At 34.1% G+C, this 17,925-nt stretch overlaps 1 protein-coding gene across 1 annotated transcript; it reads left to right on the forward strand.

Moving 5' to 3' along the window:
- The first annotated feature begins 4,945 nt into the window (after positions 1-4,945).
- Positions 4,946-15,818, forward strand: LOC122577361 (homeobox protein Hox-A3a-like). Its single transcript, XM_043748655.1, has 4 exons — positions 4,946-5,007; positions 5,504-5,583; positions 9,781-11,949; positions 15,018-15,818. Exons 3-4 carry the CDS (start codon positions 11,319-11,321, stop codon positions 15,800-15,802), a joined length of 1,416 nt encoding a protein of 471 aa, XP_043604590.1. The 5' UTR covers positions 4,946-5,007; positions 5,504-5,583; positions 9,781-11,318; the 3' UTR covers positions 15,803-15,818.
- The last annotated feature ends 2,107 nt before the right edge of the window (positions 15,819-17,925 follow it).

A 17,925-nucleotide genomic window follows, 5' to 3' on the forward strand; every position in this document is an offset into this window, starting at 1 on the left:
GATAATAAAATAAAATAAAATAACGAAGAGTTGAGAATGCACGACCGAGAAAATAATATTTCCTTGACATTAAAATTTCTTGCATTTTGGACATTTGATATAAAAGAACGCGTACTTTTAACTTTTTGGAAGTAATATTATAAATAATTATATTACCTGTGATAATGTTTAAGATATGAAATTTATAATATTAAATTCAATTAACAAAATATTTATTATGTTCATAGAAAAATTTAAATTATTTGGAAGACATAAAAATAGAAATAGTAAATGAATTAAGAAAAAAAGTATATGTATATATCATGAACATTCATCATTTTTGTATTATGAGAATTTTTTATTGTTGAAATAAAATTGGTATCCCGTTGGTACAAGTACAAAGAGGTTTGTCGAAGAATTTAAGCGAAGGAATCGTCTACGGTGTCTCCTCGTTGACGGCGTCGAGTCAGTTCCATTAAAACACGATACAAGTTGGCCGTGAAGAGCGACAGCCCACTGATTTTGTATTCAGCCAACTTCCGTTATAAAATTGCCAACTTTTTTGCGCGACGCTGAGACACGGGACAAGAAAGAGGCGAGAGGCGGGAAAGAAAAATGGTCGCGAGCGGACAGCAAAAATTCTACGAATGCAAAACTTTCGGTTCCGTGAACACGTTTCTTCCGATAGAGATGCAGTGAAAAGAAATTAGAAAAAAATAAGAATGTAAAAAAATAGCATTAAAAGTAAGAAAATTTATGAATTTAAATCTCTTTTCACGTTACACTGTAACAATATAAGATATCCGATTTTTACTTTTAGATATCCGACAGATACCTTTATTTACGTAAAACTTAAAATTTTATTTCTATTATTTCTATTTCTATTATTACGTTCGTGCATAATTCAATAAAATAATATAAAAGAAAAAAAATTGTGCGTCTATTATTTTCTTATAGAATGAAAGAGACTTTCCGGATAACCTAAAATATCAATCTTTTGTCACGTGCTGAAGGATAATTATATGTCAAATAAATGAAATAAACGAAATATGAAAGACTGCAAAAAGATTAAAATTAAAGTTGAAGTTAAAGCTAAACTTCAGGTTAAAAGTTAAGGTTAGAAAAGAGAAAAATTATTCCAATGCAGTTGGTATAAATACTTTAGAACATAGAATTGGCTTGGTGAATGTTACTCTGATTGAAGTTAAAGCTAAACTTCAAGTCAAAAGTTAAGGTTAGAAAAGAGAAAAATTATTCCAATGCAGTTAGTATAAATACTTTAGAACATAGAATTGGCTTGGTGAATGTTACTCTGATTGAAGTTGAAGCTACACTTCAAGTTAAAAGTTAAAGTTAGAAAAGAGAAAAATTATTCCAATGCAGTTGGTATAAAGACTTTAGAACATAGAATTGGCTTGGTGAATGTTACTCTGATTGAAGTTAAAGCTAAACTTCAAGTCAAAAGTTAAGGTTAGAAAAGAGAAAAATTATTCCAATGCAGTTGGTATAAATACTTTAGAACATAGAATTGGCTTGGTGAATGTTACTCTGATTCATTTAGTTTTGTTTATTAGTCACATTAAGAAGAATTTCTAAGTTTACAATGGAATCCATTATGATTTATTTTTCCTTCTAATCTCTGAGAAAGATGCAACACACTAACTTTTTGGACAACCTAATATTAAGATCATATGTGAAAAAAAAAATAATAAGTATGCAACAAGATGATCTACAGTGGGTTAGCAATATTTGTTGCAAAATAAACAGGTAAAAAATTGATGGAGCAGAAATTTCATACAGAGTCTCTCTTACATTGTCAACATTAACCCTTTCACAGTGTCTGTCTTTCAGGATGCAGATTTAACCATCAAAAACCAGACCAAACCATCAAATATGGTGCTACAAGTTTAAAATTTTACACGTCACCATGCGCAGCACGATTATTCATATTATTCATGTCATTCATTATTTGTATTATTCATATAATATCAATTATTATTCATATTTCTATGGAAAGTTTAAAACATATATTCTTTGCATATGGTTGTCCATAAATTCTCTATAAGCGAATAGAATAAAATGAAATCGTTTCTATTAAACTCTTCGTTTTATTGCAGTGTGAAAGAATTAATTTCAAGAATTCGCTGCGCGCTATAGATCTACATAAACATGGAGCAGCAAGAGTTTTCGAAGCTTCCTTAAAAGATGTCCTGAAAGTTGGAAAACTTGGGAAAGTCGATCGAAGGATGACAGAACGGTAAGAATCTGGAAAAGGGAGGAAGAACGAGAAGATAGTCGGAGGAAGACGAGAAAGGGGATGGAAGATGGACGGGACGAGGGTGACTATGACGCGAGACGTCAACCGAGCTGACGGGGTAGCTTTTCCCGCGCGATACCAACCGGCGACGACGAGGACGGAGGGAAAGTCAGAATAACTTGGTAAACTTTAACCTCCAGAGTATAAAAGTGGGATGCCTTCTTTTCTATCTGCTCGCGAGGATCTTGGTATCCGGCCTCCACGTTTACGGCTCGCTTCGATCTGCCCATCGCCTCGTCGATAAAAACGCGTCATATCCGTGACCGCTTCTTGCGTTCGACCTCGAGTCCTCGCAAACAATCGGTTCCTCCGCGTCTACCAAAACGTGAAAGCTACTCTTTTCTGCCCGAATCTCTTCGTTAAGACAGATCATCAGCGAATTGTTATTTTTCCTTGTTTAAAAGATCTATCCACCGTTTGAAAATGATTAGGAACATCTTGCTTATGTGCTTTTAATGATTGCAAAACAATATCTATAGATTGAGGTTAAATAAGTTGTCTTCTTTAATCATTGCAATGGGTATATACTTCTCTTCACACGATAATAGAAGTACTAATTTGCAAATCAACATTTATATTCTCAGAGCTATAATCATCATAATCATCCTTTCAATGCTCAAATCATCCAAATCATCCATCTACCTGCATCTATTCTATTGGGTCTTATTGGCTTGGAAACTAAGTGATTGCGGATTTTTGTCAATACCACCTAATGACTAAATCCATAATCACTTAGCTTCCAAGGCAATAAAACTTTCTCGCTATTCGAATCATCTCTACTCTTAGTTCCCCGAATTACAATCTCAATCACGAGCATAATTCCAGTGCACGAAATATCCCGGGCATATTCTAGGGAGCAACGAATCACCGTGTAACTTGTCCAGGCGATAGAACGAGAGGGTGGAACAGGAAGAGGGGGATGAAGAGTTCGGTGTTAGAATACGACCAGATAGCAGGGAAGGAGCGCGTGCATAGGTATAGAGAAACGGGTGTATAAGGCGACGAAGCCGCGGTACAGCGAAGGAGAACAGGAAGAAGGATGAAGAGGGTGGCGAAGAGAGAAAGAGAGAGACACGAGGGTTGGTCGAGCACTGGCAGGGCTGAGCTTTCCCAACCCTTAGCAACGCTCTCGCGACGCGCTATCCTGCGGATAACATCAGCAGCTTCAGACCAGGAAATGAAAATCGCGCCGACACTGTTTAATTTAGATAAAAGCATATGTTACACGACGAGCCGCACAGAAAGGGGCTGAGTGGTTGCTCTGACCAGGCACATCTTTCGACGAGGTGCTTTGTGGCTTACCGTGAACAGAATTCTTTTGCTCTGCTGTTGGAATGATTCTACTGTGTGCTATGAACGTACTGTACAATACATTATACAAGAATGGATTATTTGTTATTTGTCATTCACTGATTAGTTATTGAATGGCAAGTGATTGACTAACAGGTAATTAATCGTAGATATTCAGCAATAAAATTGTATTAGAATATGAATAGAAAAAGATTTGGAAGAAGTTCCGGTAAGAATTCTTGTAAAGCAAGCTTTAGCAATATATCAGTGTACATAATCTTTACCAATAATGAATCCATTCAATGAATTAAATCCAATGAAAATGATCTGTTAAATTTATTTACTTGTGCAAATATTTACAAACGTTTGCAACACATTTACAACGAAATCCACGTCTTACTCCTGTTTATGTGAACTTCCTCTCTATAGTCCTCTATAAATCTCTTTAAACCTCATTTATGTTCCTCTTGATATAGACATCATACGATTGCCAGTTGGATAGCGACGATCGAATATTTGAACAGAGCTATAGCAAGTATAAAGTTAGATGAAAGATTGACCATTTAACATAAATGTAACATAGCTGTAACAGGTGTTACTATTGCAATAAAATTAAGCTGTTTTGAATTTACCTGTTCTTAAAAACCAGAAATTCGAACGGAACGTGGCAAAATTGGAATAAAGCAGATGGTAATTCGGTTGTAATTACTTTTCTATATCAGAGATAATCCTTTGATGCGGTAGCTCTGACCCCCATTTCGCGGCGACTCACACCACGCGAGCATTCTTCGTATCCTGGTTTCCCCCATTTTCGTCGCCCCGACTAGCCTTGGCTGAAGGCAATCCACCGTCAGACCCTGTCAAACTTCTAGATTACATTATACAAAAGCAGAGGCACGACTCGTCGATCTGGAAATCCGACCGCCGGGAATATTCGCCGTCATTTGGGAGCAACCCTCTGGCCGAAATTGCCGCTGATTTAATATTTATCGAGGGACGTATTTACTCCGAATTTTATTGTTTTTTCAATTGTCAAATAAGTAACTTTTTACAGCGGTAATTGAGGGCAATGGAATTCGACTAATTTTTCAATATTTTTCTTCGTGTAATTCGATATGCGTATTTATGTATCAGGTTGACCGAGAAAGGTCTTTCTTTTACAGACACGTCTTTTACAACGATGTGTCTTTATACAAACATGAAACCTAATCTGTCGAACGCTGTGATGTTTATTTTGGTAGAACTATATATGTAGAACTAGATATGTATAATTTTATGTGTTAGACTAGGTTAGCTGCGTAGTAGCGATACTTGTATGTGAATATCAGTGTGTGGATGTATGTGAGACGCGCGACGTCTCGAAAACAAAGGAAAACTGTTCAGTTAACAGTCTGGTATGGAAGAAGGTATGACGCGTGCAAGTATGTATCGATGAATATCTCTGAAATCGTTTATCAAGTAACTATATAACTATTCTAATATAAATTCTAAGTGTAAATTTAGTGTTTCTATATCATTATTTCGGCTATTAAGATCCAAAATTCTCAACAAGAACAAAATGGATCATACGTAATTCGATAAAATAATAGAAAACGAAAAATGTTGTGCGTCCATTATTTCCTTATAAAATAAAAGAAGCTTTTCGGACGACTTAATATTCGAAGAGTAGTAAGACTAAAAGTATTTTTGTTTTAATGGAGATTATATTATTTAGATTCTAAGAGATTTCGTTATGAATTTTCAAGTCTTTATAAGAATATATACTAAAGTATTTAAATATATTTGTTGCATTCACGTATACGTTACACCACGTCATTGATTATGTAACAATAAGTAACATCGTGCTACTAACACAACCAGTGTAATTGTAGTTCTCGTGTGTTTCAAAAAATTCCATTGGGCGATTGAACAAAACAGTGGAGAATCGTTAGAATGATCATCGCTGCNTCAAAGTAAAGGCGTTTCTCGTGAATAAAATGTGCAGTTCCAGGAAACAGGTAAATACAGATGTATTTTGTTAGCATCGAACGTATTAATATTTAGAATAATTTTTACAGATTAGAGATCATTTTCCATCGAACTCTTTATTTGCTCTGATGTATTAGGTTATGCGGAAAGTGTCTTTCTTTCGCAAACAGCAGCGTACCTTCGTACAAACGTGAAATCAAGTCTGTGAAATGTGTTTATCTCAATATAACGAAATGAATCGTACGAAATTCGACAAAATAATATGAAACAAAAATCCTTGTGCGTCTATTATTTCTCATAAAGCGAAAGAAAGTTTCCGAATAACCTAATAATTTGATTCCTAACATTTGCATAAAAGCAATTAGAATAAAGAAAATTATATGAAAAATATATAACATATAATGGAGAAAAGTAAACTTGCCTCACTGTTGTACGAAAAATCTATCAAGTTCCTACGAATGTATCCTTGAAAATCTGTCTAACTCATATGCAAAATTACAAATTAGTCATTTGGATTACATTACTGTTAATGAAATTATATTGCAATTCAAGGGAAAAATGATACGAGGCTGAGATACTATTTCTTTATTGATAATAACGTTTTCTGATTATTCAAAATTATGAAACATTATACACACGCAAGCTTACATGGCGTCAGTGGTATGCTCAATGGAAAGGAACATGTTTCTACCATCAGGGTCGTAAAAGGTTACTGTCTGGAATAGTTAGTATCGGATCATCTTCCATGCCATATTTCATGAATACCTGTGCACAATTATCTAATGGAAACAAAGTTTGATAAGTATCAGTCATATAATAATCATCCTTAACGTACTCTTTGTCTTACTTGTCATTAAGCACTAGCAAAATGAAACGTATAAGCGGCGCACTTGATCTTTTAAGCAGCCATCGATAGCTTAAGTACCTTGCGATAAGTACTTCGTAATCATAAACATAGTATGCACGAAGAGATACCTTGCAGGAATTTTTTTCAACACGATATGAAGATTAACTAAATATAGTTTTTCATAAAAGAATATTACAATTTAAGCAAGATCCGGTGTATGAATAAGTCAACAAGACAGGCATAATATTGCCTAAAGTTAGGTCAAATTTCGTAAATATAAATGTAGTGTTGGTGAAGAAATACCTTGCAGGAATTGTTTTCAACACGATATGAAAATTAACTAACTATATTCGAGTTTTAATTAAAGATAGTTTTTCATAAAAGAATATTATTGGTATTAAGAAATTTTTGCATCAGGATCATTCACCTAATACTGTATTATTTTTCTTCTATGCAAATATTGAAATTTAACAATACCCGATCTTTTTGAGAATATCTGTCTGCATGCTAATATGATTTCTAATAATCGATCACCTTTATTACGTCAATTCTGGCCAATTTACCACTACTTGCAAAAGACTATTTGAAAATAATACTTTCGGAAGATACATCGTAATTAAACAGATACCTTTGTATTTATAAAAATAATTTGCAGATCCAAAAATCCACGTATCGTACGAAATATGCAAAAATATATAAAATATCGGAAACATGTTCGTGATAGTATCTCGTGAATAAAGCAAATTTCTACGCAGGTGTTAATTTTTGAATTATGTTCAGAAAAGCAGAAATTTCTGTAAATTCTACGGTATATCCGTAACGATTAATTTGCATAAAATTCCGCAATCTACTCATTGCTTATTTTCATTCACGTTACAAAGTAAAAAGATATCAAAGTTGAACATTGTGGAATCATAAGGTGACGACCGATCGATCGATGGATCACAAGCTCGACGCTAGGCTGCACGCGGGACAGAAGTGGGCCAATATTAGCCTACATTTCACCGTAAATCGAGGCTGGCGTAATCGCAGACCGATCGACACGAAGGATTTTCCATACTAATCTGTGCCGCGGAGGGGAAGTTAAAACGCCATAAATTACCGGGACGGTCTACGACGACTGCCATGGCAGACAAGCGCGATCCAACGAGGGATTAGAGCGCCGTCTTGATAAGGCGTTTACGTCCTTCGTGCCTCTTACGTAGAACGACAACGACGATGAGCCTTTAACGTCCTCGACGAAAAGCCTTTTGACTTTTCCAGTCGCGTTTATCCCAACTTCCGATTTGTCGGTGCAACTGAATGGAAAATTCCAACGTTTTGGATTAACCAGCGTTGCATAAAATCTGACTGCTTTCCAGCTAATCTTTCAAAAGGTCAGTTTTCTTAAATGTTAAAATCGCCTGCCAATTGTATTTAGATTTCTGCATTGATTTTGTACCAAGCAACGTATTTTTAAGATTTATGAAAAGGATTTGAGGAAAGCGGATGTAAAAGGACAGAAGTACTGCCTTTGCTCTAATTTTAGCCAATTTTTTGCTCTAATTTAGCCGTCTTGTTGACATATTCATTTACCGGGTCTTGCTTAAATTCAGCCTCTAACTAACCTACAAAGTGGCTGTGAAAAAACCTTAAAGTGTCATGCGCCATTGAATACAACGATATTTACGACCATATCTATTCAGGTATTAAACCTTTTGAAGAACTTCAATTTTTTCGAAAATTCTTTATCTTCGAGTTACTGAAATAATTTTCAAAAGGCTCGAAATCAGTGGGAAAAGAAAGTGCATTTAACTTTTTGATAGAATGTATTAACAAATATGAAAATAATTGTAATCAATATTTTAATCCATGGTGTAAATTTTCAAACTGCCAAAAACTAATTTTAAATTTCATGACTGCTAGCATTGGTAAAGTATGAGGTTATTTATGGCAAGTAGCATTCCTATGTTTTAGGCATTTAGCCTACTAGTTTCACTGTACCCATCATTCCACCTTGCTACACAAGCAATAAAATATGAGGTTTGAATAGGCAACGGTCCTTATTACAATAGATTCTCCTAAACCCAGTCCGACCAATCTCAACAGTAAAAACCAACGGTATATATGGCTGCTACCTCAGCAGAAGGGTCTGTAAAATGTAGGTAACAATTATGATATTGAGGATAGCTCCTTTCACTAACAGACAAAGTAATGTTGCTGAAAATTCATGTTTTTCCAACTAGAACTCAATAGAAAGTTGTTTTATTTATCATTTAAGTGGATTCATATTGGGAAGACTATTATGCTTTAAGCATATATCGTGTAATATATGACATATTATATACATACTTTACAATGTATTATAATATGAAATATATATATATATTTTTTTTTATAATATATTTTTATAAATTTATTGCTTATTCTATAGCCTTCCCCTTCTAATCTACCGGTTAATTCAATAAATTTGATTCAATTAGAAATTGTTCAAAATCTATAATCCCTAATTCAATCTTGGACAATTCTATTGATCCAAAAATAGGTGGTACTTATTTTTATAAATTTATTGCTTATTTATCATTTAAATATTAATATATTTAATACTAATAAAATACATTAAATATTATTTTAAATAATTTTTTTTTAAATTTATAAGTTATTTAAATTTTTACTTTAAATTTTAACTTTATTTTTTCTTATTTCTTTTAATTATACTTTATATATTCAATAATATTATTATATATATAATATTCATTTTATAAATTAAATAATTATAATCTTATTTATTACATAAATCAAATAATTATAATTTTAATTATATAAATTAAATAATTATAATCTCATTTGTTATATTATAAATTAATTTAATTAAAATTATTAATATAGTAATTTCCATTTTAAAAAAAATGGAAAAATTAATTTATAAATAATCAATAAAATAATAAAAATTTAATAAATTATTATATTAAAATTATTATTTTAATTATAATATTAAAATTTATATTTATAATTAATATTTAAATATATATATATATATATTTATATATATAAAATTATAATATATAAATAGAATATATAAGTTTATAAAAATAAGTATATATATAATGTAAACGTATATATATATATACGTTTACATTTTATGTGCATTCTCTATAATTTGTTTAAAATCCGAAAATATTCCACAAATGCACAAAAATTTGCAGTGTATTCATTATAAAAAAAAGAAAAATACACGATTATAGATTTTTCTATAGAAAAAATCGGTCTAGATTCTAAGAATGGAATCAGTTGAAGAAACAATGGCAAACGGTGGTTTTTCTGTTGGGTTCACCCCTTCAACCCCCTATGAACAGAACACGATATTCTTTTTACTTCAAACAACGATTTTTGTCCGTAGAACGATTCAACATGAAAAAAGAGAGCGTTCGTTCGTCGACGAGAAGGAAGAATTGGTGGAGGCAGTGACCAGCGGGGTGGTATAGAAAGGGGGGATGGGTAGGTGGGAAAACCGATGGTGCGAGCCTGCAGACAGCTCTCAGCGCGGAAGGAGAATGGCTGATACCGTTAGAAGGGAAAACCAGGCAGAATGGAGAAAATAGAAGAGGGGGGAAGGGATACAGTGGCAAAGAAAAAGGGGATGTTGGATGTAACCGGGCAAGGGGAATAGCGGAGGAATGACGCGGCTCAATTTCTCGCTTTGGTGTCTGGGAAACTGGACCGTGAACCGATTCCGCATCGTTTCTGCTGAGATTTATTCCTAGTTGTCATGAAATAAAAATAAATCAGAATTCCTAACTATTTGATGTATTTGATAATCGGTGGACGCTTGAAATGCACAAAATTTGTTTTTCCACCATGTGACTTTTAATTGGAAAAATGTAAGATAATAGAGAAATTGGAAAAATGTCATTTCCATAGAAAAATAATAAATGTAGATATTTGAGTCGGTAGATTATTATGGATGCAGAAATTATACATTATATATTCTATATTGAAGACTTAAACAAAATCATTTAAAATTTTCATAAAGCTACACGATATTTCAATTTTATTTAAATGTAATAACGTACAACATTTAAACAAAATTATTTGACATTTTTAAGGAGGTCGAATTATACAATACTCGAACGTAGCTGTATACAAGATACCTCTTCATTGAATTGTATTTGTGAATCGGTCATACTGCCCGGTCAATGCTCATATATAACAGAATATCTGAGAGACAGTCTTGTTCAAAATTCTGGAATAGAGCGCCAAACGCGTTACTCATAATATATCAGCTCGTGATTTGTCTAATCTTGAAGACTGAATTGAAGAAGTTGATAGAAAAATCGTTTAAAATTATTGTAAGATGAGACAAAAATTATTCGAGTGGAAAATGAAGGAAATACGAAAACAACGTCAACTTCCCCTACAAAATTTATTTATAAAAATAGTTTTCGAAGAAAACAATATTTATTGAAAAAAGAAAACAATTGAATCGAATGGACGATCAGATGTGCGAGAAATGATACAAGATATAAAAAAGAAATTCCAAGATTCAGTGCAAGATGTTATTTATGAAAAGTAATGGAAATTGTACCAAGAACGCACAAGTTTATGGTCTACTTTCCTGAACGAATCAGTAACAGGAGGATTAGTGAAAAGTTCAGTGTAACCTGTGGCCTGGGAAATCATAAACTGTGACCACTTTATGCCCTCAGGCCCCGATTGTAGTAGGTGGAGCCATCAATGACAGCCCCCAGAAGACAAAAGGGTTTACTATCTTTGAAAATCGATGGTTCTGATTGGTCGGGCCCAATGAGCAGTACAAACTATAAATTGGCAAGAAATGCTACGTACATACTCAGTAGCCTCTGAAACATCCAACCTATCGCTTTACCTAGTGAACGTTACAAGTGAACTAACTCGAAAAACAGTTTTCATTTTGAAGACATGAACAACGGACAGATGAACAATTATCCATCGCAGAACAACATGGCCAACAACTCATCTCCGTCATCGATGAGCATCGGATCTTCGCCCATTTCGTCCGCATCCAGCTGCACTAACGATAACTACGCTATGTGTACATACCAGAATGGCTTGACTACGGGCTATTACGAGCAAAATTTGTGGGAGATGAACGGGTTCAGAAACCTGATGTGGATAAATGGCGAACAAAGGAAATACTTGCAGCAGAAACAAGCAACAACGCATCAGATACAAGTAACAACGCAGCATATACAGGCAACAACAATGCAGCAGAGACAGCCAACAACGCAGCAGATACAGGCAACAATGCAGCAGACACAGTCAACAACGCAGCAGATACAGGCAACAATGCAGCAGACACAGCCAACAATGCAGCAGATACAGGCAAGAATGCAGCAGATACAGGCAAGAATGCATCAGACACAGCCAACAACGCAGCAGATACAGGCAACAATGCAGCAGACACAGCCAACAACGCAGCAGATACAGGCAACAATGCAGGAGACACAGCCAACAATGCAGGAGATACAGGCAACAACGCAGCAGGAGCAGGTCCCTACTGTAGCAGGAACGAATCCGCCATCAGTACAAGGTATTTATCTTGATATTTATTTATTTTTATGGAATTTAGTTTCTTTCGGATGGTTGAGTAACGTTTAGTTGATCCTTGAAATTTTTCTGATTTAAAAGTATTATTTTTACTTCATATTCTTATAAATTCAAATTAATTCTTTACAATTCTTTACGAAACAGAAGAGTGTAGTATAGATTTTCGTTCAGATCAACGAATTAAGAAGAGTAAATCATTTTTATACTGAATTGTTAAAGATATCTGGAGAATTTTTATCTAACAGAAAATTTGATTAAAAAATTATCCATTTTGTATGTAATATATAATATTTAGATTTTTAGATCTAACGTTTCTTAAAATAGTATAATATCCACATAAAAGAAAGTTTATTGAAAATTGTTTACTTTTATTTTATCAATCCTGTTCACTTTAAATATTTATATATCTACTAGTGCACATTTAACGAAGCATTTAAAATAGTACATTTTCTTAGTTAGTAGATGGAAAGTAGGTAAAATTAACGCACGTTTAAAATAAGCCGATTACAAAGGAAAAGAAAACACGCGAACGTTTTTATTTGATAGGTAAAATTACACAGCAACGTTAAACAAGAACGTCCGACGCTGTCACAGATTCTACAGCAAATAGACGTTCCTGTAGACATTATTGAATCAAGTTTGATTAACGAGCTGCCCATTTAGGAGACTTTAGTCTCGAGGGATTATAAAACGGCGCTCTCGTCCCGCTTGCTCGTCGATGCTCTACATAGGTTTACATAAAACAGAGTCACCAGATGATGGACTGCTATCCTTGGGTCAGTGGTGACACGTTTATTGGTTGCGAAAATACACCTTAATTATCTCGATATCATAGTTTTCTGCTTCATTGAAAATTCTTCATTTCGACAAATTTTTATGTCAAAAATCTTTTCTTCCCTTAAGAAAATTTGTCTAGTCATATTTAAATCAGAGGATGATTTCTTTTTCGAATATTTCCTTATCGTTTCTAAGTTTCAGGAATTTTGACGAAATTAGCTTATCAACGAGGTCGATAGACAGATAACGTCTTTATCATTTTCGTCACGAGTTTCACGATCGAGCGTGTTTCTACCTTCGTAGATCGATCAGAACGTGAAAATCTGGCGTCCATTTTCCGCGATAACGTTTCCTCCAATGTTACTCGAATGTTTCTTCCCCTCGGGGCATTGATATGCCCAGAAATACCTAAAGAACACGTAGTTCGCATCGCATGTCGCAATAGGCTGTTGACGTATCACTAGACGAAGATAAAATATTGAAACTTGCACACGTGTTTAATTATATACCAATTTCTATCCATTGTTCTCGTTCAGTTACACAGGAAAATAAGGAATTCTATTTCTTTTCTTTCATTGAAGTCTCCGATAGAGCGTTCGACTCTTCTACAGGTACAGAAAGTGTTACCTGGATCCACATAATTTTCAAACAACTTTTAATTCAATCGTGAGAAACAACAAAGAATTCGAACAGTAAAAAGAAAAAAAAAAGAGAGCGAAAATCATAAATATACTATATCTATAATAACTATGAATTAAATGGAAGACGATCATTTTTCGAATAGTTTCAATTTTACAGCACACTTTTATAGCACAATCGATTATTTCTATTTTTCACGGCTTTCCTGGCAGAGTCAGGTTGCGTCAGGCAACGTCGTTTATCAATCATCGATCGACAAATTGTCGCGTGCGAGCCTCGCGACCTCGACGACTAGGCGGTTCTCTTTGTTTCATCTGTGTCATTGACGAATCGTATTTGCTTGTAAATTCACGCCAGGACCATTTAATCCAATAATACGGCTTCAGTGTTGAGCCTTTGAGTCGCACAGCAGGAACATAGCCACCTCGTGAGCTGACGAGTTTCCCACTGAGCGACCCTTGATACCTTCTCCATTCGCATTCTCCAGACGATTCCTGTTTCTACAAGGAAATTATATTTCTATCCCGTCCAAATTACACGTTCAAAGAATCTTGTGTAAACAATTCGTTGAAACCATAAAGTCTTTGTTAAAAAGATAATCGGCTTACGATTATAAAACTTTCACTTAAAACTTATACAATTTCTTATAATTTTATATTTACACAATATTTTCAACGTGCTATAATCGCGAATGTATATTGTATATGTTGTACATGTTATGCCCCGAGGCTTACTAACCGGCCGTGTTCCTAACCGTCTCCCTTGCTACTACACTCTCGCAGAGAGATCGTCTTACATGACCGGCGAGATATACACAAAATAGCGATAAACACATAGTTGTCGAGCAGAGAGTTCTAGAAAACATCGATTCGCCTTCGGTCCGTTAGTTTACCTACGCAAAAAAGATGGCATACGTGATAGGCACGAACAGTTGCGAGACCCGAGCGTGGTGGGGGTCGTCTCCAAGAGAAGACAAAGGACAAAATCGAAGGGCAGTCAGTATGATTTGAGGATTCAAACCGAATGCATCGAGAGGTTCAGAGAAATAAAATCTAGGTCGCTTAGTCAAACGAATACGTCGAGAAATATGATAAAGTCGAGTGGAATTATAAAAGAAACTAGTTGTATGATCGTTAAATCATTTGTAACGTGTTAATTATAATTTTAGATATTGTTAAAAGTAGAAGCGTATATTAACCCTGTTAATTCAGTGTTACAATCACTCAGACTACTTCTGTTATCCTAATCGAAACAGGGAAACGACTGACTATGAGAATCATAGCGAGAGTTTACACGCCTCTCGCTGACGCGTTTCCGCGCGATCGCGTCTCTCCGCGAACGGTCGTAACACATGTTGAATGTGTAGGTATAATGCTAAATAAAATAGTCGGTTTGAAAGAAAAATTTCTTCTGAAAGAAATAGTCAACTTATTTTTATAAATTCCAAGCTATTTCCAGGCGAAAATTATATTTTTATCATATAGAAATTAGAAATATAAAATCTTCTAAATCAGAACAATTTTACTATGAATTCCTATTCTTATAAATTCCGAAAACTCTAATTTCCCTAACTATAATTTTTAATAAACCTTCTCAGATATATTCATTAAATAAAAGATACATTTTTAATTTCAGAACCACAAAAAAAATTGACTAAACGTTCCCGGACAGCATACACCAGTGCGCAATTAGTTCAGCTGGAGAAAGAATTTAGCCGTCTTCGTTACTTGTGTCGTCCACGACGTATTGAAATGGCAACAGCGCTTTCCTTGACAGAAAGACAGATCAAAATCTGGTTCCAAAATCGCAGGATGAAATATAAGAAGGATCAGATTTTGAAATCTGGACAAAACATCAAATCTGTGAATGTGAAAGCTGCTTCTGCCAAAAAGACTGACACTGCTGCATTGACCGCCAATTGGAATGTTGAAAACTTAGCGATGAATAATATTACGCACACGTATCCGAGTAACGCCGCCGCAACCATTATACAACCACAAACAAGAGCACCTTGCATGTTCAATTATCACCAGTATGGCAGCCAACAGCCATACGCTCCTGAGAAATCGGTTTACTACATTGATCAAGGAACGTCAACACAACATCCATTGCCAGATCAATATTCATATCAAATGTACAATCATCCGATGTACAATGCACAACCACAATACGAAAGTCAAATGCAATATCAACAGGAAATAAATGTAGAATATACACCACAAAGTTCGTATGTGGATTTAGAAAAGAGCACCTATGGGTGTTATTACAATTTGGGTAACAACGTTCAAGAGCAACCGATGGTACCACCACCGCTAGACGCTACCACGAGCGATAAACCAAATACTGCATCAACGAATTCAACTTTGGAGGAGGTGATCCGCAGCAGCCTGTCGGATCTTGCAGATTTAGTAAATTTGTAAATTACATAAATATGTATAAAAATTTGTAAATACCTTCGGTTCTCATAAATTTAGTAAATTTCTAAATTACGTAAAAACGTAGAAAAATTTGTAAATTATGTAAATTTAGAAATAAATTTGTACATTATTTCAGTTTTAACTTCGAAGACAGTTACTATTATATAATCCTTTTAGCTCCTTAAAATTCTAGTAATATATTAGGTTGTCCGGAAAGTATCTTTCTTTCGCGAACGTGTTGTTTGCAACAGTGCATCTTCGTGCAAACGTGAAACCAAGTCTGTGAAATGTCTCGGTTTTTATCTCAGCAGAACAAAATGGATAGTACGTAATTTTACAAAATAATATAAAAGAAAAAAATTATTGCCTCATAAAACGAAAAAAACTTCGGATAACCTAATATATACCAGTGTCAGGAACACACATTTAAGCTTCATTGCTTTTGATAGAAAAATTAGAGTAGATTATAAGATAGTCAATTCATAATCAAGCTGAAAAGAAAATGTTGTTGGAATAAAAAATGAACGTAAGGTGTTTCTAATTCGCTTACAGAGAGCCAGATTGAAAGGATTGATTGTTTCTAGCGTACATGTAAGATAATGCATAGAAACTCGCCACAGAATTCGGTCACGACTTTTATTAAATAGATAGTTGATGATTGAATGCTTGAGATAATTACGTAGTACGGTACAATGCACGCTTACGTCATGAATAGGTGGAAATAACGGAAATAGTGATAAGTACAGCTTACAGTTAAGCAAATACACGCTTTTGATTTTATCTTAGTTGCCATACCGACTTTAAGTAAGGGTAAACGTTAATTATTTCATAAGTAAGATTCTTCCTTTAGATACAATCAAAAGAAGTAATGATGCCAAGATATTGACTGAAAAGTAAAGAAAAAGATATTTTACAGATTTATATCATCGATAAGAATTTATTGATAAGATTATACGTCGATACAAAAATATTAAAAAATTATATTTTCAGAAAGAACTGTTCCAAAGCGAAAAATATAAATCTTTACAGTTAATCTTGTTCGGTAAGTAAAGTTCAATTTCATTCTCCATTTGCTACGCAAAAAATATTGAAAAAGTAAACGTTCTTAAAAAAAGTTCTGCGTTCTAAAAAAAGCAAAAGCGTTCTGCGGGACACTAACCAGTTTCCTTTGTAATTAATGGCTAGAATTGCAAATTTTAGGTTACAGCGTATGAAGTGACCAATTTTTAGAGATTCATACTTCATTGAAAATTAGAAAGGAATAGAAAGTGGGAAAGGAATACAAATACTAAAAAATTAAAGGTCAACGTAGCATGCCAATTTGAAATTTTGGAAATGTCACTATACTTCTTGTTTCTAATTTTTCCTTATTTTTAACACTCTGACTGCCGCGTCGAAATCACATGTTTGGCTGAGGACACCACGGGAGTATTTTTATTATCCAAAGCATATAATGGCAAAATAATAATAAATTGATAATGTAAGACAACATTCTTTTCCAATGGACAGTTTGTCTTGTTGGTGGTCACGGGTGACCACCGTGGCGCTTTGGTAACAGTTGACAGCGACATATCAAAACAAGGCTTCGTTTATTTCAACAGACCATTCGCATCGTTGTTTCGTCGCAAGCAAAACGTGCAGAATATATTGTTGAAACGTGTAGAATTATAAATTTCTCAATTATATGATTATAAAGCAGCATTTACGATTATTTTCTAAAGTGTGTTTATAATAATATTTGTAGATTACCCCTCAAAGATATGGACGCAAACACAGTGCACCGTTAGAAGCAAGATTTGCTCTCATTTTTTTTATTGATGCTCTAATAAAAACGTTTAATTGTTCAATGGGGCACTTTTTATTTCAAAGTATCTTCTATTTATCGGTTATATTCAAAATGCCCTAACTATCAATTTTCATTTAATTTTTACAATTGTAAGAAGTTGAAGCGCTCCGGTCACCGATAACCACCGTGGCGTCACAGGAGAAACCGTGGGTCATATATGATCCACGTGGCAGTCAAAGTGTTAATAAAATATATATATATATTTGATATTGCAGAAAATCGAGCGTAGATCTTACGATGCAAAAAATTATGTAGCGAAAGTGAATCGATAAAATAAACT

Source organism: Bombus pyrosoma, linkage group LG18, assembly GCF_014825855.1.
Source record: "Bombus pyrosoma isolate SC7728 linkage group LG18, ASM1482585v1, whole genome shotgun sequence".
Taxonomy (NCBI): Eukaryota; Metazoa; Arthropoda; class Insecta; order Hymenoptera; family Apidae; genus Bombus; species Bombus pyrosoma.

Bases quoted from the DNA above. Each gene is read 5' to 3' on its own strand.
- LOC122577361 (XM_043748655.1), top strand. From the start codon at position 11,319: ATGAACAACGGACAGATGAACAATTATCCATCGCAGAACAACATGGCC. The intron at 11,950-15,017 runs GTATTTATCTTG...TTTTAATTTCAG, and splicing joins GAATCCGCCATCAGTACAAG to AACCACAAAAAAAATTGACT.